Source organism: Micromys minutus, assembly GCF_963924665.1.
Source record: "Micromys minutus genome assembly, chromosome: 5".
Classification (NCBI taxonomy): domain Eukaryota; kingdom Metazoa; phylum Chordata; class Mammalia; order Rodentia; family Muridae; genus Micromys; species Micromys minutus.
This window is the reverse complement of record NC_137974.1, coordinates 59,530,214-59,552,395: the sequence shown is the minus strand read 5'-3', so window position 1 is coordinate 59,552,395 and position 22,182 is coordinate 59,530,214. Positions and strand designations below refer to the sequence as shown.

Sequence of the window (22,182 nt, the reverse complement as noted above, 5' to 3'; positions counted from 1 at the left end):
CGCCAATGCACCCCTTCCATAACAATCCATTCAGATTTCTGTTCAGATAGAGGACATAAAGAGATAACTGCTCTGCTTGACCTGGGCCCCTCTTGCTGCTCCACCCACACATGGAATCTGAATTGCTGCGTGGGGTACGGGGTGATCAACAACTGGGAAATGCAAGGGGCCCGTGGGAGTTTGGCACCGGAGTCCTAGATGAAGGAATTGGCACAATGCCGCCTTTTTTTTTTCCTTTCTAGACCATTCTTAACCTGTTCTACACAGATGCGGGGTCCCAGGCTCACCCACTAAAACTGGATGTACCCATGGACTCATTTCTCTTGTTGGCTCCCCAACTCCATCCCTAGCGTCTGGACCAGCGAGAATGGACAGTCACCCATCCATCACAAACTCTTCTTGAAGTGGGGGGTGGGAGGGATGCTCCGCACCACCATCTCTCATGGCGCCGGAACCCCAGACTGCATCATAGATACGGCCAGAGTCTGGGGACCCGCACACTTTCAACCTGCCGGCAGCGGCCAGCGCGCGTGACTCCCACCGCCATCGGCGCTGGCAAGCTAACGGACTCGGAGGAGGAGGCCGTGGGAGCGCACCCCTGAGCCCAGGCCTCCGGCGGGAGCCACCCACAGATCTCCCCAAGCTGAAGGGAGATCTGGGGGTTCTGGCTCTTTCAAAGCAAATAAAGTTTTCACCTCTGTTTCATTCTGACCAACCGAAGTTGCTCCACAGGAGGAGTGAGGAGGGAGGAGGCAGCCTAAGCCTTGATCCCCTTCCCCGACGCTCACACACACACCCGCAGTCGGGGACCCAGCGCCCCGAACCCCTGCAGCTGCCGGGCCTCCTCAGAAGCCGAGACCCCAGCGGCCCCGCCTTCCTCCAAGTAACGGGAACCCGAGCCGGCCAAGGAGGGCGCGAATGTCCCCGTCCGTCCCCGCTCTCCCAAGTTTACTGAGCACCCTCAACCTACGCGCCACGACTGGCACCTCATCTTGCCCCAGGCGCGAGCGCCCTCCGGTACCGGCACCCCACGGGTATCCGGGCCAAGCCCAGGAGCAGCCGGGACTGCCAAATGGCACCCATTCCGGGAAAGGGACGCCTATCTCGGGGTAGCGGCCTGAGGCTGCAGGGAAAAGAGAAAAGGAGCGCACGGAATCCCAGAGAAAGGGGACCGGAATGCCCGGGAGGAATGCGGGGACCCCCGGGGGAAGGGGGCTAGAGAAAGTTTGCAGCTCACCATGGGCACCTCGAGGCGTCTGGGGCCCAGGAGCCCCAATAGGGGAAGAGGCAAGAGCCGTGCCTGGGGGACCTGAAGGATGAGCAAACAAGGGAACCTAGGCTGAGATGGTAGTGGGCGCACAGGTGAGAAGGGGGATCTGCTCGCGGGGACCGCTGCGGGGTACGTAGGTCAGGGCCACCTAGGTCTCCTGAGTGGGGCCACCAAAGCTAGACCCTTGGAGGGCACCCATGAGCACCGAGACCACAGTGGGAAGGTTCCACGGGGCCCAGCCAGGGGCTGGGGGTGACCGGTCTCTTACCTTGAAGGCCACGGGCAGGGTCTTGTTGCACCGCCAGTGCGAGGGCAGCACGGAGCACAGGAAGTTGGGACTGTCCGTGCGGACCAGTTCGGCCGGGTGGTCGGCGATGATCTCCACCATGGTGCGGTTGTCGTGAGGCGGCCTCAACCGGGGCACTGCCGCCGCCGCCGCTGCTGCCGCCGCCGCTGCCGCTGCTGCTGCTGCGGCCGCCTCCTGCTGCTGCTGCTGTTGTTGCTGCTGCTGCTGCTGTTGCTGCTGTTGCTGCTGCTGCTGCTGCTGCTGCTGTGCAGCCACCACCGGGCTCACGTCGCTCATCTTGCCGGGCTGCAGGCTGCTGGAGGGGGGGCTGAAGCGCCGGCTGGTGCTCGGATCTACGGGAATACGCATCACAACAGCCACAAGTTAGCGAAGTGGCCGGGGGAGGGGGAGGAGGGTGGAAATGGGGGGCGAGGAGGAGGAAATCGAGGGGGTGGAGGCGAGACGGGGAGGGGGGAGGATGGAGGTGACGGGACAGAGGAGGTGAGAAATCAAGTTCGAGGAAGCCGAGTGCCCGGAGGAGTCTGCTGGGGGCAGGCGGCTGGCGACCGGGCACAGTTGGGGTGGCGGGTGGGGACACCGGAGAGGCGCAGATCTCCACGGGGAGGCTTGGGAGACCCCGGCGGTAGCAGTAGCGAGCGGGACGCGGGGGCGTGTTTGTCCCAGCCGAGGCAAGGGACTTGAAGTTAGCAGCTTGCGGTGGGGGGTCCCTTGGGGCACCGTGTGCTGGGTGCGCTGACGACCCGTTCCTGGTTCCAGTTCGGTAGTGGAGCCCCGCAGGTTCAGCAGTCCATCCGGGCGGCGCGCGTGGCCCCTCGCTGTCCGCCACCGCCAAGTCGAGGGCGGCTGCCCAGTTCGCGGCGCCGTCGCCTGCCCGCGCCGCCTCCTCCTCCACCACCGAGGCCGCTGCGCGCTCCCCGGGCCCGCTGCGCGCTCCGAGTCCTCCGGCCACCGAGTCCTTCCTTCCCCGCTTCTCCTCTCGCCCTCTCACTCGCAGCCTCGTCCCTCCTGCTCTTTGCAAAGTTCCCCGGGCCCCCCTCGCGTTTCAAGGTGCCGGGAGGTAAGTGGGTGGGGGGGAGCGGATCCCCGGGCGACAGATCTGGAGCCTGCGGATCGCAGCCGCTGCCGCCGCCCGCCGGCCGCTAGAAGCGCCGGCACGCAGCGCTGGGCGCCCGAAGCTGGAGAGAGGCGGTTCCCGCCTAGGACATCGCCGCCAGCGTCCTAGGCTCCCCTTTCACTCCCAGGACCAAGAACCCCTTCTCAGCTGAAGCTGAGAAGTCGGAGACCCTCGGACTGCTCCTGCTGGCGATAATTTTTCTTTGTAACTTCAGGAGAAGAGGAAGGAAAATTCTCAAGTCTCTGCTTTGACTTCTGAGCATTCTTCACCCTCCCCCCCAACCCCACCCCACATTGGCTGGGGCGGGGGGGGGGCAGGTTTTTACAGGCTTCGGGGGTGGGTTTTCCCCCCTTAGGTGACACCAAAAATGGGTGACAGGGGGACTTATCAAAATAGTTTTAGAAACTCTAACGGATGTCTGGCACTTTTCTTATATATTCCTTCCTGTCATGACTGGAGAATAAGAATGCTTTTTTTAAATAAAAAAACTACAAAATGACAGCTTGGTAATTAAAATAAGTTGTAAATTGGGGGGAAAATCTTGCTGAGAAAGGGGAAATACACAGAGGTTATCCATTAATTTTCCAATCTTTTAAGTCCAGTCTTCGTCTCAGACTAAGTCTAGTGTCTTTAACTGTCTTCCTCGCCGCTCCCCACTTTGAGGGAATAAAAGTTTTTAAAAAATCAAAAACAAAAAACTGGTTTCGTAATTATTTATTTATGTATTTGTTTCCCCGGCGTTCTGGGGATAGGCGATTTTGGAATCCCCAAAAGGTTGTGGTCGAGAGATGAAGGGGTGCGGAGGGAAAAGAGCAGCAGTTTTTACCTAAAATGTGGTTTTTGGAGGCTGGGATTTCTAATGATTAGGTTTTTGTGGTTTATATAGACACGACTCAAGCTAAGGCGATCATTATGCTGATGGGAGTCAGAAGCACGTGGGTGTCTCCGACCAGCCTCAAATTCTGAGCCTTCAAAACAAATCAAACAACTTGCGGCGCCCACAGAAGCCAGGAAATCCGCCGGAGGCTGCTACACCCCAAGAACCAGGCAGAAGCAATATCCAATATCGGACAGCTCACCTCTCGCGTGATGTTCTGTTTTATGTCTTGCTTAACTGATTATTTTAAAACGCCCAAAGCTTCCAAATAGAATCATTTACCAAAATCCCGGTGACTCCTAACAAGGTAGTGGACACAACTTTGATTTGGTGAAATCAATGAAAACTTGGAGGACGGAAGAAGAGGGATAGCTGGGTAACTTATTTCTCACTATTCGTCATTATTTAAAGTTCTTCACACAGCCAGTAATTGGTGCTTTTGTTGTTGGGTGCAAACGCCTCCCAAGTTCTGCAAGAGACCTTTCAGGACTATCCCTATTGGTTTTTGAAGCGCAGTGCTTTTCTTTAAGCCCCCCCCCCCCACGCGGCGCGCGCCCCGCAGAGCCCAGAAAAGGTACCGGGAGAGTGCAGAAAGAGGCTGTTGGCGCCTCTGTGCGACTGGCAAGTACTAAAAGTGGGTTTCTGTGCTCAGATGACCTGAGGACCTATGTTCCTGTGCGAGAGAGGTGCTCTGGAGACTGAAGAGGGGGCAGGAATGGGTGTGACTGGATGCCCTCTCACGGGGCTTAAGGACTACACGGGGCGCACCCCTATGCCCTTCCCCTCTGTGAGTCACTTTTTCTGCCACCCTTTTCTGCTCCCGCCACTTACAGAGATGCCCCCCTGTCTGTCTTCCCTTGTCTCTTGCTTGGTCTCTTTCGGGATTCTTCCACCAATCCTCCCCTCAGACTCTAGCCACCTCCCTGTGCCTCTCAGTCTTCCTCTTCTTCCACTGCCTGATTCGTTGTGCCACTGAAAAGCAACTAGCTGTCAAACACACACACACAACACACACACACACACACACACACACACACACACACACACACACACACACACACACGCACGACTTCCTCTTAGCTTAGCCTCTGTGGCCCTAGTACTCCCTAGTACTAGTACTGAAGCCACTTATCCCTTATCAATATACACTACAGGTGCAAAGGGTGCTTCTTTGAATTATCTTTCTGATCACAGGGGAGAGCTCTAAGCCTGAATACTGCCTCACCGCATGTGTGTGCTAATCTCCCCAGCCACAGACACCCAGCCTAGAAAAGGAAGCAGGCTTCCTAACCCATCTGAGGGAGAAACTGTACCCACACTAACTTGTATCCTCACAAATCCATACCCTGACGGCATGACACAATTACATGCATACCCTTCCTGCCCTTAGTGGGACAGTTTTCTTTGGTGGCACAGCCAACAGAGATGGCTTGTTTTCATTGCTTCTCCTTTTAAGTGTCTGGGGACTGCAGAAGAGGGGAGAGTCACCAGAAATGGAGTGTCTGGAGTCAGAGAGAGGGAAAGTTGCTAGGGGAGGGTATTCCGCCCTCCTCCCAGGAAACCCACAGAACAAGGAACTTCCAGAAACTGACAGAACCGAGAAACTACCCATGTTTCAAACAGGAGCTCCCCGAGTGGGGCTTTTTCCAACAAGGAATGCTAGGGTCGTTTGGATATAAGAAATTCTATCTCGGGAACCTTTGCTTTTCCCATTGCTGTTTAGTTACCACCATTCCCCCCCCCCCTTTTTTTTTTTACTTGATGCATAATGAGACATGCAGGCCTCAATGGTTAGGGATTTTAAGGGCAATTTAATCAATGGTTAGATTATTTATTTTAATTAATCATATCCGGTAATTCAGCTTTATAGCCTTCCTGGGCATCCTCCCTCCATTAAACATTTCAGTAGAACTAATGTAAGCAGCTCTTGGAAGTTCCCAGTCTTGGATCCCTTCAAATCTCCTACAGTTATTTATAATGTGGAAATGAAATTTTCCACTGAATGCCCTAACAGCGGCTCAGGTATCTGGCACAGTGAATTTCAGCCTGCTTTCAAGAGCACTCTCGCGCTCAGCTGGAACTGGCCTGATCTTGGCTCTGAACACTTCAAGTAGGAAACATTTCCACTGCCCCTTCCCTCAAACTTCCCCTTGCAGTAAAGGCATAGGAAAAATGTGGAACTTTTTGCACATGCATCCTTACTGCTGCTATGAAATGCTTGGGTGTCAACTTAGATTTTTCTCTTCTTCATGAAAATGCCCTAACCAAGGGCAGACTGAGAACACAGCTCGTTCAGTAAAGTGCTTAGTGCAGGGGCTTAAGGTCCCGAAGCCCATGCCTAACCCCCACCCACCCAAAAATCAGAATAAGATGATACTTCGGCTCTAGTGCTGGGAAGGCAGGACAGGCTAATCCCTGGGACGGGCTGCCTAGACAGCCTAGCTGACTCAAGGGCCTCCAGGCCAGTAAGAGCCTGTCCCAGAGGACAGGGTGAATAACATGTGAGAGATCATACTAGAGGCTGACCTCTGGCCAACACAGGCATGCATGTACCCACACATATATCCTACACACACACCATATATATATATGTATGTATGTATGTATATATACACCCTACACATACACTCACACACTCCCTATACACAAACACCCTATACTCATATTTTAAACACACACACACAAACACACACACACACGCGCGCACACTCGTCCTTCTAAAAAAACCACCCACTAGATTTCTCTTCACAGATATTACTCTTTTCAGTAGTGTGTTACAGCACTAAAATATTTTTCTGAAGATTTGATGACTGTGAATGGTACAAGCATAACCCTTTCTTAAAGTTTAATATAACTATTTTGGGATAATATCTGGCAACTGTAATTCTCCAAAGAAAGTGTAACGTTAAAACAATTTTCCTCTCTGTCTCCTCATCTCCCCCCCTCCTTCTCTCCCCTTGCTTTTCCATCTTAATTCCTTCCACACTATTTACTATACTTTCTTTTTTCACGACGAAAAGTGAAGAAAGGCCCTGTAAAATCTTAAAATACTTTTCAGTGAACCAATTAATGAAGTAGGATGGCCAATGGAAAATTATGACCACCCTGAGTACTCTGCTCCTGTGAATGTGTGTGGAGGGGGGGTATGGAGAGGGGAGGTGTTAAAAGCAGAAAGATCTTTGGAGAGTTTTCTTTGGGAGTTTGACTGTGTGAGGCTAGCCCAGAGGATAAGTGCTGTTACCGAACCGGCAGTTATAGCAGAGCCAGTGGACTAAGTCGGCCTTCAGATTCTTTTTTAACCGCTCCATGTGCTGTGATGTCCATGCTGATGTGTATGAGTGTTCGCACATTCATGGGTAAACCCTGTGGCTGCACTATGTGAATATGCAGAGAGAGGGTGTCGGCTGGTGTTGCAGAACCACCCTGGATTGTCTCAAACCCACTAGCCAGTTCGAAATGGGGGGCTCCAGACTCACATCCTCTCTCTTTCGTAGCAAGAACCGGTAAAAAAATTTTTACTTATTCATTTTATGTAGATGTGTGTTTTGTCTGCTTATATATCTTGCAACACTTGAATGTCTGGTACCTTCAGAAGCTGGAAGAAGGTCTCTCTGGCAATTGGAGTTAGAGATGGTGGTGAGCCGCCATGTGGGAACTTGGAATTAAACCAAAGTCTTCTGGAAGAGCAGTCAGTGTGTTAACTGTTGAGCCATCCTTCCAGCACATGGAAAGCATTCTAACCACTGAGCAACCTTGCTGGCACAGGTAGAATTCACTCATTTCATTGCCTGCCCTCCCCCCATTTGTCCATAGTGCCACAAGAAACACAAACGGATGTACCGAGAATGTTCTAGTGGGCAGGGTGTTCACGAGTCCTACACGCACTTTCAAGACGGCTTAAGAACGCCCGAGATTCCGCGGCCTTCTGACATGTTTTTCCATTTTAATTCTAGACAGTTAAATGCTGCCTGATTTGTTTTAAGCCCAGTAAATTTTTCCTGTTGTCAGTGGAGCTGTAACAATTTGCATGGCTGTAAAAGGAGATGAAATGTTTGTAGCGGAGGGCTTAGCATCATAAACCTTTCCTTGTTCTAGTTAACATTCCCATGGGTCAATTTCAGGCGCTCATAAGGGTACAGTGCTGTCGTAAAATGGGTGATGCTTGCCATATGATCCTTCAGAGCCACACTGATGGAGCTCCCATGGAATCTGGATGCCCTTAACGGGGACTTATATTTTGTTTGACTAAAACACCAACTTCCTAAATAATATCCTCGTTACCTAAAGACCGAGAAACTAAAAATTTAGTCTTACTTCATTCTCCAGAAGTTAGAGAAGTGAAATTAATTTTCCTAAATTAGCCTGCTGGCATTTAGGAGGTGGCTGGCTCTTGGTCTGTGCTGGTAGCAATGACCAACAGCAGAATGTCCTACATACAAAGTTTATGGGGTCTGTGATGAAACATATAAGAACCCCTGAAGTTAAAGGTTTCCTATAGGAATTCTTTCCTGTAGGAATCTTATCAAATGCTCTCCTCTCACCCTAAACTCACCAAAGACAGTGCTGTTCAATTCCAATCCCTGTGCCCAAGGTGCCCAGGCCTCATTTTGGATCTAGGGCGGACCACGTGTCATGCCCACATAATGAGAGAAATAGAAACAGTGGCATCTTTGGTCCAAATAGCACAGCACAAAAGACCATTTTCACCGTGTCGGAGAGTCTATTGCAACCTAAAGAAGTAGAAAAACAAACCGAGCGTCAAGAGTCCAGCTCTTCCTACCAGCTGACTATACACACACAGTCCATTACTGTGAGTGGTGTTCCGTGTCTCCAGGTCTCACCCTCAGAAACTGCCTAGGGTGTTTCCACCTGAGCTTCCCTGCAATTAGACTTTTCTGGAAGAAAACATTTACTTATTCCTACCTAGCTAGGCTCAAGCCCCATAGACAATGGTCCCGCCATCTCCTCCAACTTTTAGTGACTGTCCTAACATACCACTTTCCTTCTGGTTATCTTGTGCCTACAGCAAGTCTCTGTGGTGTAATGCAGGTTACAGTTCTAGCTCCTGCCTTTTGCAGTGCACACACACACACACACACACACACACACACACACGTATGCACATGTGCACACACATGCACACGAAAGAGAGAGGAAGAGAATTACTCCAGACCCAAGTGCTACAGCAAAGCTAGAGTGTCCAGCTTTTCTGGGTGCAAGCAGCACATACCGACCAAAAACAGTTAGCAGCGGTAGCTCCCACCCCCACCCCCACCCCACACTGTAGACCCTCCCATCTGGGTTGTCCAAAACAATATTCCTCTAAGGAACAGCTCTGTCCAGATGCCACTAGACAAGCTTTCTGTCTTCCAGTATTCTGAACCATAGAAGGTCTGGATCTTAGCTTTGCACGCACAGAGCCAAGAACTCTTCCTTGGTTGCCTGGAGAATAGAAGTGTTCTATCATCCCTCTCTCTCCCTTGCTTTCAGTCCTGAGGACTGAACTTTGCTGCCCCTCCCCCAGTCATTACTACTTTATTGGGCTGTATTCTCAGTTCTTTTCCCTATTTTATTTACTTATTTATTAGACAGGGTCTTGCTAAGTTACTCAGGCTAACCTTCATTTTTCTGTTTCCCAGTCAGGCCCAGAACTTAAGGTCCTCCTGCCTCAACCTCCAGAGAGGCTGGAACTGGGTCTTTGACACTAGGCTCAGCTCTCTCTGTGTTTCTCAGTCTCTCTGTCTCTGTGTCAGTGTGTGTGTTGTTTGTTCTTTTGTTTTGTATGTGTTTAAAGATTATGTTATGTGTGTGTATGAATGTTTTGCTTTCATGTGAGTGTGCTAGGTAGTGCCCACATTGGCCAGCAGAGGGCATCAGATACCATGGAACTAGAGTTACAACTGGCATAGGCTGCCATGTTGGTGCTAGAAATCAAAACTTGGTTCTCTGAAAATGCTCTTAACAGTTAAGTCATCCCTCCAGCTGCTACTTTCTGTATCCCTTAGACTTCGTTTACCTTTGTTAAGTCAATTCCTTATTGTTTCAACTTTTCTTGCTCAGGTTACTCTGTGGTCTCTCTTCCTTCGACTTGGCTGTGCTAAAGCTCTCATGTGCCAGTTCCCAGCATGTCCTCAGCCACACTGGTTTCTGCTTGGATTGCCCCTTTGTGTCATTTGATGAGCACTTTCATCTCTACCTCATAGACAAGCGCACTTAGAAGATGCACATATTTAAGTGAAGAAGATGTAGACGGAGACAAAAGATGGATGTCTTCGAGCACAGACTGAAACTACCCAGTATTTATTTCTTTTGGGGTTCTCTTTCTATATTTTATAAACTCCTAGAGCCCATGATATATAACTACCGGCAATAGTGAATGGAGACAGATGGATGTATATGTGTATATACATGTCTATGTGTGACAATAATCATTGAAGATGTAGAAATTAGGAATCTAGGAGTGGGTAGGCACTGGAGGAGTGAGAGAAGGGTGGGAAGGATGGGAGCGGTGCTGCAGTGCTCATGTATAAAGCGCTCAAAAAAATAAAATAAAATAAAATAAAAATTGTTTTAAAAAATACATAAATAAAATCACAGACAAAAAAACTCCAAAGATGACCCTACCCAGATCTGACCAAAAGCCTGTGACAGAGAATGACAGTTCAAGGGATCAGAAAGGTACAGTGTTGTAGGGACCAAGGGGAAGAAGAGCCGCAGTAGGCACACATTGCCTGTGAGCAGAGGACTGAGCAAAGCTATGACTCCATTAGAAAATAAAGCCAGGGACTGGAGAGATGATGGCTCAGTGGTTAAGAGCTCTGACTGATCCTCCAGAGGTCCTGAGTTCAATTCCCAGCACCCACATGGTGGCTCACATCTTTAATGGGACCTGATGCCCTCTACTGGTGTGTCTGAAGACAGCAACAGTGTACTCATATACATAAAAAAATAATTCTTTAAAAAAATAGAATTATGAAAAAAAGAAAAGAAAACTAACACAGCATGGGATTACACAAAATACATGGATAGAATATTGCCAATTTTCTTAAGGCTTTTAATATGCCACATGCATCTTCAATCTCCACAAGAAAGATGCAAAAGCAATGTTTAAGAGTTTGTTTAATTATTGCTTCTAAAGAAGGTTCAGGACCTTTGAAGTCTACTGAGTTTTCTGGGGTTTTTGTTTGTTTGTTTAATGCTAACGTAACTAAATCAAAGGGGGAGGGCTCGAGTTAGAAACACTAAGTGGTGTCCTTGTCTGTAAAGGGATATTACATAAATACACAGTCTGTAAGCTACTGTGACTTGTTTGGTTGGGCTGTTTACATCAGTCACTGGGTGCTGGTACCACGATTCTCACTGTGTGCATCTTTGGGAATGGGAGATTATTGAGGCTGCCTTGAGCAGCCACACCCTTGTCCTTGCTCATATTCTATCCCAGCCGCCTCCTGGGTGCAGCTCTAGGTAGAGCTGGTTTTAGGGGGAGGAAGGAGAAATAGGAAATTAAGGTTTAGATCCCCACTTCATTTTAAATGTACATACTTGACTCATCATGGGATTTCTATGGTATGGAGATTGATTTTTAAGAATACTGGGTTGGGGACTGTTAGAGGTGGCTGAGGAGGTGAGTCTGCTGTCTGGCGATCTGGATCCAAGGACCCGTACACACAATGAGTCACCCACAACTCAAGCCTCCAAATATAAAATTGCATGTGGGGACCTTATGACTGTTTTTATGTAAGGCTTCCCACAATGTGTCAGATTCAAGGAATATTTCCAGAATCGGCCTGATTTATTCTGCTTAAAATGGATTATTCTCGTGCTACTGGAAGTGTAGGGCTGCATCTAGTAGTTTCATTGAATCCAGTCTTCTTCTTCTCCTGTTCCTGACCTACTGCTGGTGTTTATCCTTAACGAGTGATTATAGTGTGCCCATAACCGTGGAACCTGATGGAGGTGGTCTCCCTGAAAACTAAAAACTCTTTTCAAAGGCAGCTTCGGAACAACTGGACTGTGGAGAGTTATCAGAACCAGGACCCGTGAGCAGCAGGACATACCATAAATAGAAAGGCTTTCAGTTCTCAGCTTCCCTGTGCTAGCATTTACAAATGCGGCCAGACAGATTCCCTCCAGACAGAGATCTGGCACACACATTGAAGTCTTGGAACCATCACCTTTCGGCTGCCCATGTTAAAATGATGAAACTGGAAGAAAATACTGGGGGAGTTACTTTGCGCTTGTCACAGAGAGAAGTGAAGGGTGTCCATCTGAGCAATCTGCCTGTCATTCGGATTGCACGTGCCTGCACAGAGAAACGAATTCATCTCAGTCACTCACTCCACCTTTGAAATTATTCTATCATATGAAAAGCATATGTGGCCTTGATAAATTGAATATGAGCTGCTCGGGTTTCTGAACTTCTCCTTCAGAGAGTACAGGATGGAAGTCACAAAGGGGAGACCGTTGACTTTCAGAAGGGTTTTCTGTTGAACTGGATCCTTGGTCTCCTTTTAAGCTCACGGGCAACAAGACCTAGGGTGGGGGTAGGGTCTGTTTCTATAGAGCACATCCTATGAGAACGGATGTAGCTACAACTTGGGAAATCTAGCTAGGTGGCTCACTGCAAAACCCTGAACCGGACCTAGACCCATGCTACAGCCTCAGCGAGGTCTCTGTGTGAAGATTCTGTAAGTCTTTCAACACCAAAATGCCTACTGTGTCCAAGTCACCATTTAGGAAGGAAACGATAAGGGTAACCTTTATGTTCCTGAAGCTTAGGATCTTTGCCATCAATGTACAGGATTGGAGCTTCTAAAGTGAGAGGAACGATGCTATTTTTGTTTGTGTGTTAATTCTTGTTGTTCAAACATAAACCATCTAGACCACTGAAGTCATGGGAAGATGTTCGAGCTCTATTCCATAAACAGGCACTGTGCAGTATCTACGAGAATCATGGGATGGGCTAGCCCTAGAGAGCCCTGATCAGAAGCAGAGACAAAGAGGGTCCTGGGGCTTTGTGGCCAGATAGCTAAACAAATGTCAAGCTCTAGGTTCAGCAAGAGACCTGTGTGAGAAAGTAAGATGAACAGTGATAAAGAAAGACACTTAACAGTCAACATTAAACCTCCCAAGACACACACACTCACTCACACTCACTCACACATCACACACTTGCACATAGTCACACACACATTCATATACGCAACACACACACTCACACATGTGCATACACACACAAACTCATACACATGATAAACACACATCACACACATATGTCACATACACAATCACACACATCACACACTCACATACATGTACACACACTCTTATGCACACAATAGGGGCACACAAACATGCACATGTTTGTAATTGTGTGTAACAATTAAAGATGAGGCCATAAATCCAGAAGAGAATCAAGGGGCACAGGAGAAGTTGGAGAAGGAGAAGGAGGAGGATATAATGTAAACAGTGCTCCCATCTAAAATTCTTTAAAAGATTAAATTAAAGTATCTCCTGGCTGCCGTATAAAACTTATATTAATCAAGGGACCAAATGCACCACCTTACCTTCAAAGACACATACCCCAAAGGACTAAATATTCACAACAAATATTAGCAAGTATAGCTCATATTTTTACCAATTATATACTGTAGCAATAGTAATAGAACACTTTTTTAAAAAATGTCTGATGTCATATGCATATGTGTCCATGTATATGTGAAGATGTGTGTGGAGGTCAGAGGTCAAGGCCAGGTCTCTTTTTATGTTCCTCCCCCCCCCCACCTTGTTTCCTTGAGACAAAATTTCTAACTAAACCTAGAGCTCACTGACTGACCAAGACTGCTTGGCCAGAGAGCCCCAGGGACGTTCCTGTTCCTGACTCCCCAGTGCAAAAATGATAGGTGCTCCCACCACATCCAGCTTTCTATGTGTGGCAGCATGAGCTCAGGCACTGTACTGACTAAGCATCTCTCTGATCTCCAGAGTTCTGTTTGACACAACGTTTCACTCACTATGTAGCCCTGACTGTCCTACAACTGTAGACCAGGTGGGCATTGAATTCACAGATAGCCTCCTGTCTCTGTCTCCTGACCGGCAGAATTAAAGGTGTGTGCTCTATGCCCAACCCTCAGAAATATTTTAATCAAAACTTATATAACCTAAGACAGTTAACAATATACAATTCCAATTTGTGTACATTTTTTCCTTCTGAGAAATAGTCAAGTGTTATTAATTACTTACTTAAGGAATAGTACATACATTAAAATGTATTATAACAGATATTAATAAAGTGGTATTAAAAATAAGGAAGGTAAATTTTACGAGTGACAAAGATCTTGCTCATACATTTTCTTAGTGAATAAAGGTGACTTTAAGGTCTCAGCTCATTGTGATATTTACATTGTAGCCAATAGATCTGAAGAAAAGCCACATCTGTTTTAACTGTCAATTATTACAATAAACTGCAAATAAGATTCTTTACAGCTATTTAAACATAAAATATAACATGTGTTTTGTCACTCAAGTCTGAGACTGTACCATTGTATCCATTATTATTATAATAAGTATCATGTCCTTCTAATTGTTTTGACATATATATATATATATGTATATATGAATTCACATGTTATGTATATATATACATATACAAAGCAATAATTATTAAAGAAGAGGAGATCAAGAATTGGGAGTACATAGGAGGAGCTAGAAGTAAGAAGGGAGGGAGCTGTGTGTTGTGTGTGTGTGTGTGTGTATAAAATATATGTGCATGACAGTCTCCAAAAATATTTCTAAAAACCTTGTACCCTGTGTGTGGATAATCATAAAAAGCAAAATGTGGGAAACATTCAGCCAGGGAATGAATTAAAACTGTGTTATATCCATCCAAAAAATATTAATTCAACAACAGAAAAAGGCATGCACTATTGATAAATACTGTGGCACAGTTGAGTTTTGAAAACATGGTGGGATGGGAAAGATGTCTCAGTGGTTAAGAGCACTTGCTGCTCTTGTAGAGGACTCAAGTGTTGCTCTCAGAACCCACATCATGCCTCATAATTACCTTTAACTCTAGTTCAAGGGGGATCCAACATCTTTGGCCTCCATGGGCACCGGCACTCACAAGTCTAAACTCATAAAGATACGCTGTAGCAGTTTAAATAGGAATGGCCCCCATAGGCTCAAATAGTTGAATTCCTCCTCATTAGGAAGTGGTACTACTTGAAAGAAATTAGGAGGTGTGGCCTTGCTGGAGTGGGTGTGGTCTTGGAGTGGGTGTGTCACTAAGGGAGGGCTTTGGGTCTCAGAAGTCCAAGACAGGCCCAGTGGCTTTTGCTCTTATTGCTGCCTGTGAATCCAGTTATAGAAGTTTCAAGCTCCTTCTCCAGCACCTTGTCTGCCTGCATGCTGCCAGACTTTCTGCCATGGTAACAATGGACTAAACCTCTGAACTGTAGCAAACCCTAACTAAATGCTTTCCTCTGTAAGAGTTGCCATGCTCACAGCAATAGAACATTGACTAAGACACAAACACAATTAAAAATGACATACATCTTTTAAAACATGATAGTAAAAGGAGAAGCCATGTACAAAAGACTGCATATCATCTGTATTTGTTTATAACGAATGTCCATGTCCTTCTGTTGCTGTGGTAAAACGCCTTGACCAAAAGCATCCTTGAGACTTACAGGGTTTAGTTTGCTTACACTTCCACATCGAAGAAAGTCAGGGCAGGAACCTGGAGGCAGGAATTGAAGCAGGAGCCATGGAGAAAGGCTGCTAAGTGGCTTGCTCAGTGGTTTGCCCTATGGCTTTGCTCATCCTGCTTTCTTATACCGTCTGGGACCCCCTGGCACTGCCCACACTGCCCATAATGAGTGGAAACCTTTCACATCAGTCACAATCTAGAAAATACCCATAGACCAATCTAATGGAGGCATTTTCTTAATTAAGATTCCCTCTTCCTAGGAAGACCTAGGTTTTGGGGGGAGAAAATGACCTTCAAACAAACAAACAAACAAAACAAAACAAAAAACCCAGCATAGCCCATAGCTGGGATGTCCATGGAGACAGAAATTATGATTTGCCAGGGGCTGGTGGACCGAAGAAGATGAATATTATTGAGTATGAGACTTCATTAAAGGATAATGGGAGAAGTCTGGCACTTGGCTGTACTGATTCCCACTAATATTCAGAGCATGCTTAAAGCTACTAAGTCATATATTCTTGAAGTTTTTTTTAGATTTGTCTACTTTAGATGTGTGTGGATGCCTGCGTGCATGTCATGAGCACTGTGCATGTGTCGTGCCTGTGGTTGCCTGAAGAAGGTATCAGATCCATCAGAGCTGAGGTCATCTTGTGAGCACTGCACATGGAATCATCTCTCCAGCCCTTGGCTTTTAAAACAGTGAATCCTGTAATATAGCTGAGTGAGGAAACTCAGTCACCAAGCCTGAGGATCTGCCTTCAAGCTCCAGCATCCACACAGTGGAAGGGGAGAGAGAGAACTGAGGCCCAAAAGATTCATCTATGACTCCTCATGTGCACCGAGGCACACACAAATAAACATTTAAAAAAAAAAAAAAACGCTATTTCATAGCAATTATATCTTGATTATAACCAAGTTTACAGGAAATGTTGAGTGGGCGCTTAAATTATGCAGTTCTCCCCTAGAGAAACTCTGCGTCCTTTAAGAGAATGTGGAGTATAGAAAAACCAGGGACATTTCAGAGGAGGGAAGAATTTCCAGGAAATGGGATTTCACACTTGGCTTCAGTGTCCTACTTTGGTCCAAGATACCCACCTGCCCCCTTCCCCACCATGTTAAAAAAGTCACTGTCTAGGCAAGTTTCCACAGACTATGTCAACAAGTAGCAACTGTATATAGCCCCATGACCCACATCAGAACCTCTACTGCCCTGGATTCTCTCCATCTCTCTAAGGGTTCCCCATCTGTTGTATATTTCTCTGATGTTATTTATTTCTTTATACTCTAACCTCTCCCTTCTTCTTTCCTCTCACGTGGAGGCTGTCAGCTCAGTGATGTCCTGAATGTTGTTTCCCCTAAACACCCAGTGCTCAAAACAGTGGGCATCCAATAACCACGAGTTTGACTTCAAGGCTGCAATAAGATAATCAGACACAGCAAAGGCATCCTAGCTACTGCCATGAAGCCTCACCATTGGTCAGCTGGGTCTAACAGACCTCTACTAATCAATAAATCAGAGTCACAAAGAAGCTATGGTTAATCGAAATTGGTTAGCTGCTGAAGATGAATAGAAAATGCCCAAATCTCACTTTTTGTTCCCAGTAGACTTAAGGAACAAGAAAAGGTGCTACTCTGACCATGCTCTCGTGGTTTGTTTACTTATCTACAGTGCTGGGGGTTGGACCCAGGGCCTCGTGTGTACTAGTATAAGCTGTATCCCCAATATGCGTATGAGTCTTGTGACTTTAGGAAAATGTGCTGCGAATATGTACTCCTTCAAACTGTGCTGCTCTTAAAGTTTCCCATCCTCTAGTTTTTACCAAAAACAAGGATGTCATTAAGTAGCTATTTAAGAAATAATTGTCATATCCAAGATTTTAAAAGCCTTTTTATAACCGAGCTTTTGGCATTTTATAATATGTTCTGTAGAACTTCTGCAATAGCAATCGAGAAATGGGTGAGAAACTAATCACTATCGGCCAGGATAACTGCATCTCGAGGATCTTCAAAATCGCTTTCATTTTCTGTTTGCATGTGAGCTTCAAATGAATTTCTCTGGAAGACAGGCTGACATGTCTTTCAAGAATCATGTAGATTTTTGCAACTTCAAGAGCGGTATGAGGCTGTTCGTAAAATTGGCCAGTAGCCAAGACAATGCTTTTATCATCCCTGTTTCTACCCGTGTCAAATAAGGACATAGACAAGTCAGGGGGGATAAGGGATGCTTAAGTTACTTCCAGAAAATGAAGTGGTTAAAACAACTTCATGGGGCAAATAGACAAGCGATAGGGGAACACTCACAAGAACTGTACCCGCAGACGCCAAGGGTGTCATTACAACCCACACATGTGTTTCTTACACTATAACAGGGTGCAGAATGAAACATTGCTCGGTGCTCCCCAAATGACCACTAGAACCCACAGCACTAACGCCCAGCATTAAAGTCGGTAGAAACCTGGGCCTTCTTAGGGTCACTGGGAAGAAAATGGGGTGTGCCAGATGGGTTTGGGAGAAGTCACCAGCGTCATCTAAACCATCTTGTTTAACGGCATTGCACATCAGGACTGCACGTGGACATGGGGAGAGGGGACTTGGGTGTCAGGGATTCCACATTAAGCACCTTACAGTGTCTGTTGCTCATTAGTCAGAAAGTCAGGGCCCCCAATAGTCAGTCCCAATCCAGTCACACAAACAGGTTCTGTTTCTTTTCATTGTCCAGTTTTTCAATTACTGGTTATAGTTCTTTTTGAGCTCGTATTATCCAATTTAATTCTCACAGAAACCTAGTGAGGTGGCTCTGACTTAAAACACATACCTCTTTTTCACAGTAGGTAACTTGGAAATGGTCTCTGAGAACTTACTAGGCCACACAGTCAGTGTATACACGACATTATCTGAAGCGGTGAAGGTGTGGAACCAGGCATGGTGGCACACACCCTGAGGGATGGAGGGAGGAGGGTGAGGAGCTCAAGGTCATTCCTGGCTACACCGTAAGGTTAAGGACAGCTCAGACTTTGAGGGATTGTATAAAGACAAACACACGTGAGAGCAAAGACTATAAGTGTATTGGAAGATGGTTCTTGCTCTAACAACTTATGGAGGTTTTAACTGGTTGAAAGGACCCTAAGCACCTCGAGATAGGACCCGAGGTGCTGTGGTTAGAAGACAACACAACAGGAACCACTTTCCATTAGGAATAAATGAGGGGAAATTGCAGCAGAGGTTCTGTGCCAGAAGCTAATCCAGAGCAGAAGAGACTGTGGGGAGAAACGCTGGGTGCATGGCGGACGCCTGAGGGATTTAGTTTTGATCCTATGTTTCTCTAGTATATTATTAGGAAAATGTTAAGCAATAACAAAATTGAACCTTGTTTATCATGTGTGTGCACACGTGCGCTTGTATGCACATGTATATGAGCAGGCCTGTGTGTGTGTGAACACACATGTGGAGTCTGTGGAGGCCAAAAGGGGGTGTTTGGACCCCTGGGCCTGGAATTCCCAGGTTGTTGTGAGCCATGCATAATAATGCAAGAACCAAACTAGGGTCCTCTGCAAGAGCAACAAGTGCTCTTCGGCAATGAGCCATCTCTCCACCTAGATTCTACATGAACACAGGTTTGCATTAGTGTTCCATCTTGAGAGGTTTATGATGTCACCCTGAAATTCTTCATCCCTCCTTCCTGTAAATAAAGCTTACCACATGCAAGCCTTTGTGCAAGTGGTATGTTAAAACTATAAGAAGGGGAATAGGGTGGATTCTACACACATATCCATAGTCTCCCCATCGATGTCTACATACTGGTTGCAGGACCAGTTTGGAATCCAAGTAGATGTTCGAACAGCCAATACATAACCTCAGTGTAAATGCTATGTGGTCTGCTGACATTGTGTTAACAAAGAATGAGAAAAAGTCCATACATGTTCTGCACAGACATGTTCCTTAAAGCACACCCCAGCTCACAGGTATAGAGTGCTTGTTTCATAGTTATAAGGGATAATATAATACAATAGAACTCCCCATTTAGTGGTTCAAAAAGCAGAGGCACCCAAAGGACCATTAAGTCTTGGGGATTAGAAGACCTGGGAATGAGCAGAGGACTTTGCGCACATCAGGAATAGAGATCTAAGTCTGTTTTATTTACCTGTATCTTACAGCTAAATGTCAGATGGTGCACAGATTACCATTGGGGAGGGGGGTACCATCTATTGGAGCTAGAAGTGTCCCATAACTAGAGATAGCACTGGTTGAGGGATGGAGGAGGAGATGGAGGGAGGGGTGGAGAAGGAGATGAAGAAAGGGGTGGAGGAGGGGGCAGAGAACACAGAAGAGAGGAAGAAGACTTTGACTTGTGCCAGAGACTCAGTTCCTGCCAGGAGCTCTCTCTCTTCTCCAGCCCCACCAACACTTCTTCCTTCTCTCCTGCTTCCTTTCTTCCTCTCTGCCCCATCCCCCCTTCTTCCTTCCTCCCTTCTTCCTTTAAATGGGGAAAAGAAGAGCAAAGCAGAGATAGAGTGATGAGAGAAAAAAGCAATAGGAAGAGGAGAGAAGGGAAACCAGGAACAGGGTCCTCCATCTGCTTCTAATGCAGCCCTACCCAATTTTTGTAGAGACTATTCATTAGCAGAGAGAAAGACCAAAGGAAAATGTCATATGAGGTATGTTACTAAGTTACTACTTTTTCAAGATGTCCTTCCTATCCACAAAATCTCCAACTCTCTCTCAGCAATCCCCCCTCACAGTCCTGGCAGGCGATGACTCTTTAGTTTCTTCCCTTTTTGTAGACATAAACTTCAAACAGTTCTTTTGCCTTAAGAGACACCCCACAGGAGTCACCAGTCACTAGATTCACTGGGGCTTTTTGTTGACTGTGACACAAGGTAAGCGGATGGAGCCACACCACCGGGACTCTGTTTCCTTGAATCGAAACTGGAGCCAAGCAAGTTTTAACTTGTTGGGTGCATTAAAAAGAGCTGCTATGGAGTCCAGCTTCTTAAACTGTGGGTTGTGACCCTAATTAGGGCCAGAAAATTGAATGTGGCAGCTGTGAGGTTTTTGTCAACAGTAGTAGAATTCTGACCAAAAATTAACTGAGAATCAAATATATAACCCTAGGTGTTTCTGGCAGATCTCACGCATGTTGTGGCACACCACTTCACGGCAGACATGCAATATACTGTGCACTCTCTCGCGGCACGCAGTACCACTGAACCTTGCTCGGCTCAGCCTCAAAGCTATGTTATATAGTATGCTATCATTTGCAGGGTTTTTATTGTACATACGAGCTTTTCTTCTCTTACAGTTAAACAATGGTTTAACTACAGTTACTTTTCATATTTTCCTACCATTATCTCTCATTAGGTAAAGTATCAATTTAGTGTATTTTTTGGAATGAAATACTTTAGAAAGTTTGATTCAAAATTTTTTTATTTGACTTACTGATTTGTATTTTATTTTTTAAAAATGTTCTGGGAATCACCACACACCATTATCCTAACACTTGGGAGGCAGAAGGCACGTGGGTATCTGTGAAGGGAGGGCAGCCTGGTCTACATATCAAGGTCCAGGCCAGCCAGCATTACATAGTAAGACCCTGTCTCAAAAAAATTATTTAGTGAATTTTAGCTTGGCATTAGGGGGTAGTTTTTCAATAATTTCTGAAATGGGCTTAAACATACTTTTTCTTTTGGTGCTACATATTTATACAAAGTGGTGTGCCCAAAATTAGCTATATATTTTTCCTTTGTGGTTGTTGTTTATTTGAGAGACAGGGACTGGAATTTGCTAGGCAGAACAAGCAGGCTTTCAAAATAAAATGATCCCTCTGCCTCTGACTCAGTTTCCCAACTGCAAGGATTATAGACATTTGCCATCATGCCTGGTAACAATGATGTCTATTAAATCAACTCTGAAAACTGTTGAAGATGTCAAGTATTCAGACAAGATCTAATTCTGTTTCCAAACATAAATAATTGTATTGATCTTAATACTACACAAATCTGCTTTCACCTTTATTTAATTACAAAATATGTATACTAAAATTGCTTTAAAGTAAATTTCTTTGGATCATTATTATTAAATGTTTGATTTTTGTTCATATTTTTGTTTTCCATACTTATTTTAAATACCAATTGTGTTTAATACTTAATTTAATTTTATGTAAGTTAATAAATACTTGTTGTAATGGTTAATTTTGTTAACTTGATAGAACTTAAAAATCACCATGGAAACAATCTCTAGGCATATCTGAGACAGCTTATCTAGTTTATGTTTATTTGGTTAATTAGCTTAGTGTGGATTCAGATGAATTTCAGACTAAATAGAAGGAGGAGGAGGAAGCAAGCTGAACACAAGCTTTCATCTCTGTCAGCAATGGGACTACCTGTCTCAAGCTTCTGCCACCATGACATCCCAACAATGTGGACCAAGCCCTCAGATTGGCAGCCAGGATTAACTCTCACTTTGTATGATAAGGTCCCCATAGACTCATGTGTTTGAATGCTTGGCCCATAGGGAGTGGAACTATTAGGAGGTGTGGCCTTGTTGGAGTGGGTGTGGCCTTGTTGGAGGAAGTGTGTCACTGTGGAGGCGGGCTTTGAGATCTTTTGTCTTCAAGATACACCTAGTGTGGCACATAGTCTCCTTCTGATGCCCCAGAATCAAGATATAGAACTCTCAGCATCTCCAGCACCATGGCTGCCTGGACATTGCCATGCTTCTGCAGTGATGAAAATAGACTGAACCTCTGAAACTGTAAGCCAGCATCAATTAAATATTGTCCTTTATAAGACTTGTTTTGGTCATGGTGTCCCATCACAACAATAAAATTCTAACTAAAGATGCTTCTTTCATTTGTCTTTTGTCAAGTATCTTGTAGCAAAGAAGGTAACAACGCTATGCCTGGGGAGAC

General features: G+C 45.9%; 1 protein-coding gene across 4 annotated transcripts in view; it reads right to left on the bottom strand.

The window, feature by feature from the left end:
• RUNX2 (RUNX family transcription factor 2) overlaps positions 1-22,182 on the bottom strand; it is a gene marked incomplete at both ends in the record, with an annotated part of 201,627 nt that overhangs the window by 125,667 nt on the left and 53,778 nt on the right. For 2 of the 4 annotated variants that reach the window (XM_080917249.1, XM_080917250.1), the window contains one exon: positions 1,539-1,909. In XM_080917249.1, the coding sequence (XP_080773375.1) occupies positions 1,539-1,909 (371 nt within the window). Of the gene's footprint in view, positions 1-1,538; positions 1,926-22,182 lie in introns of those variants that run through there. The other 2 variants (XM_080917251.1, XM_080917252.1) reach the window with 1 other exon arrangement.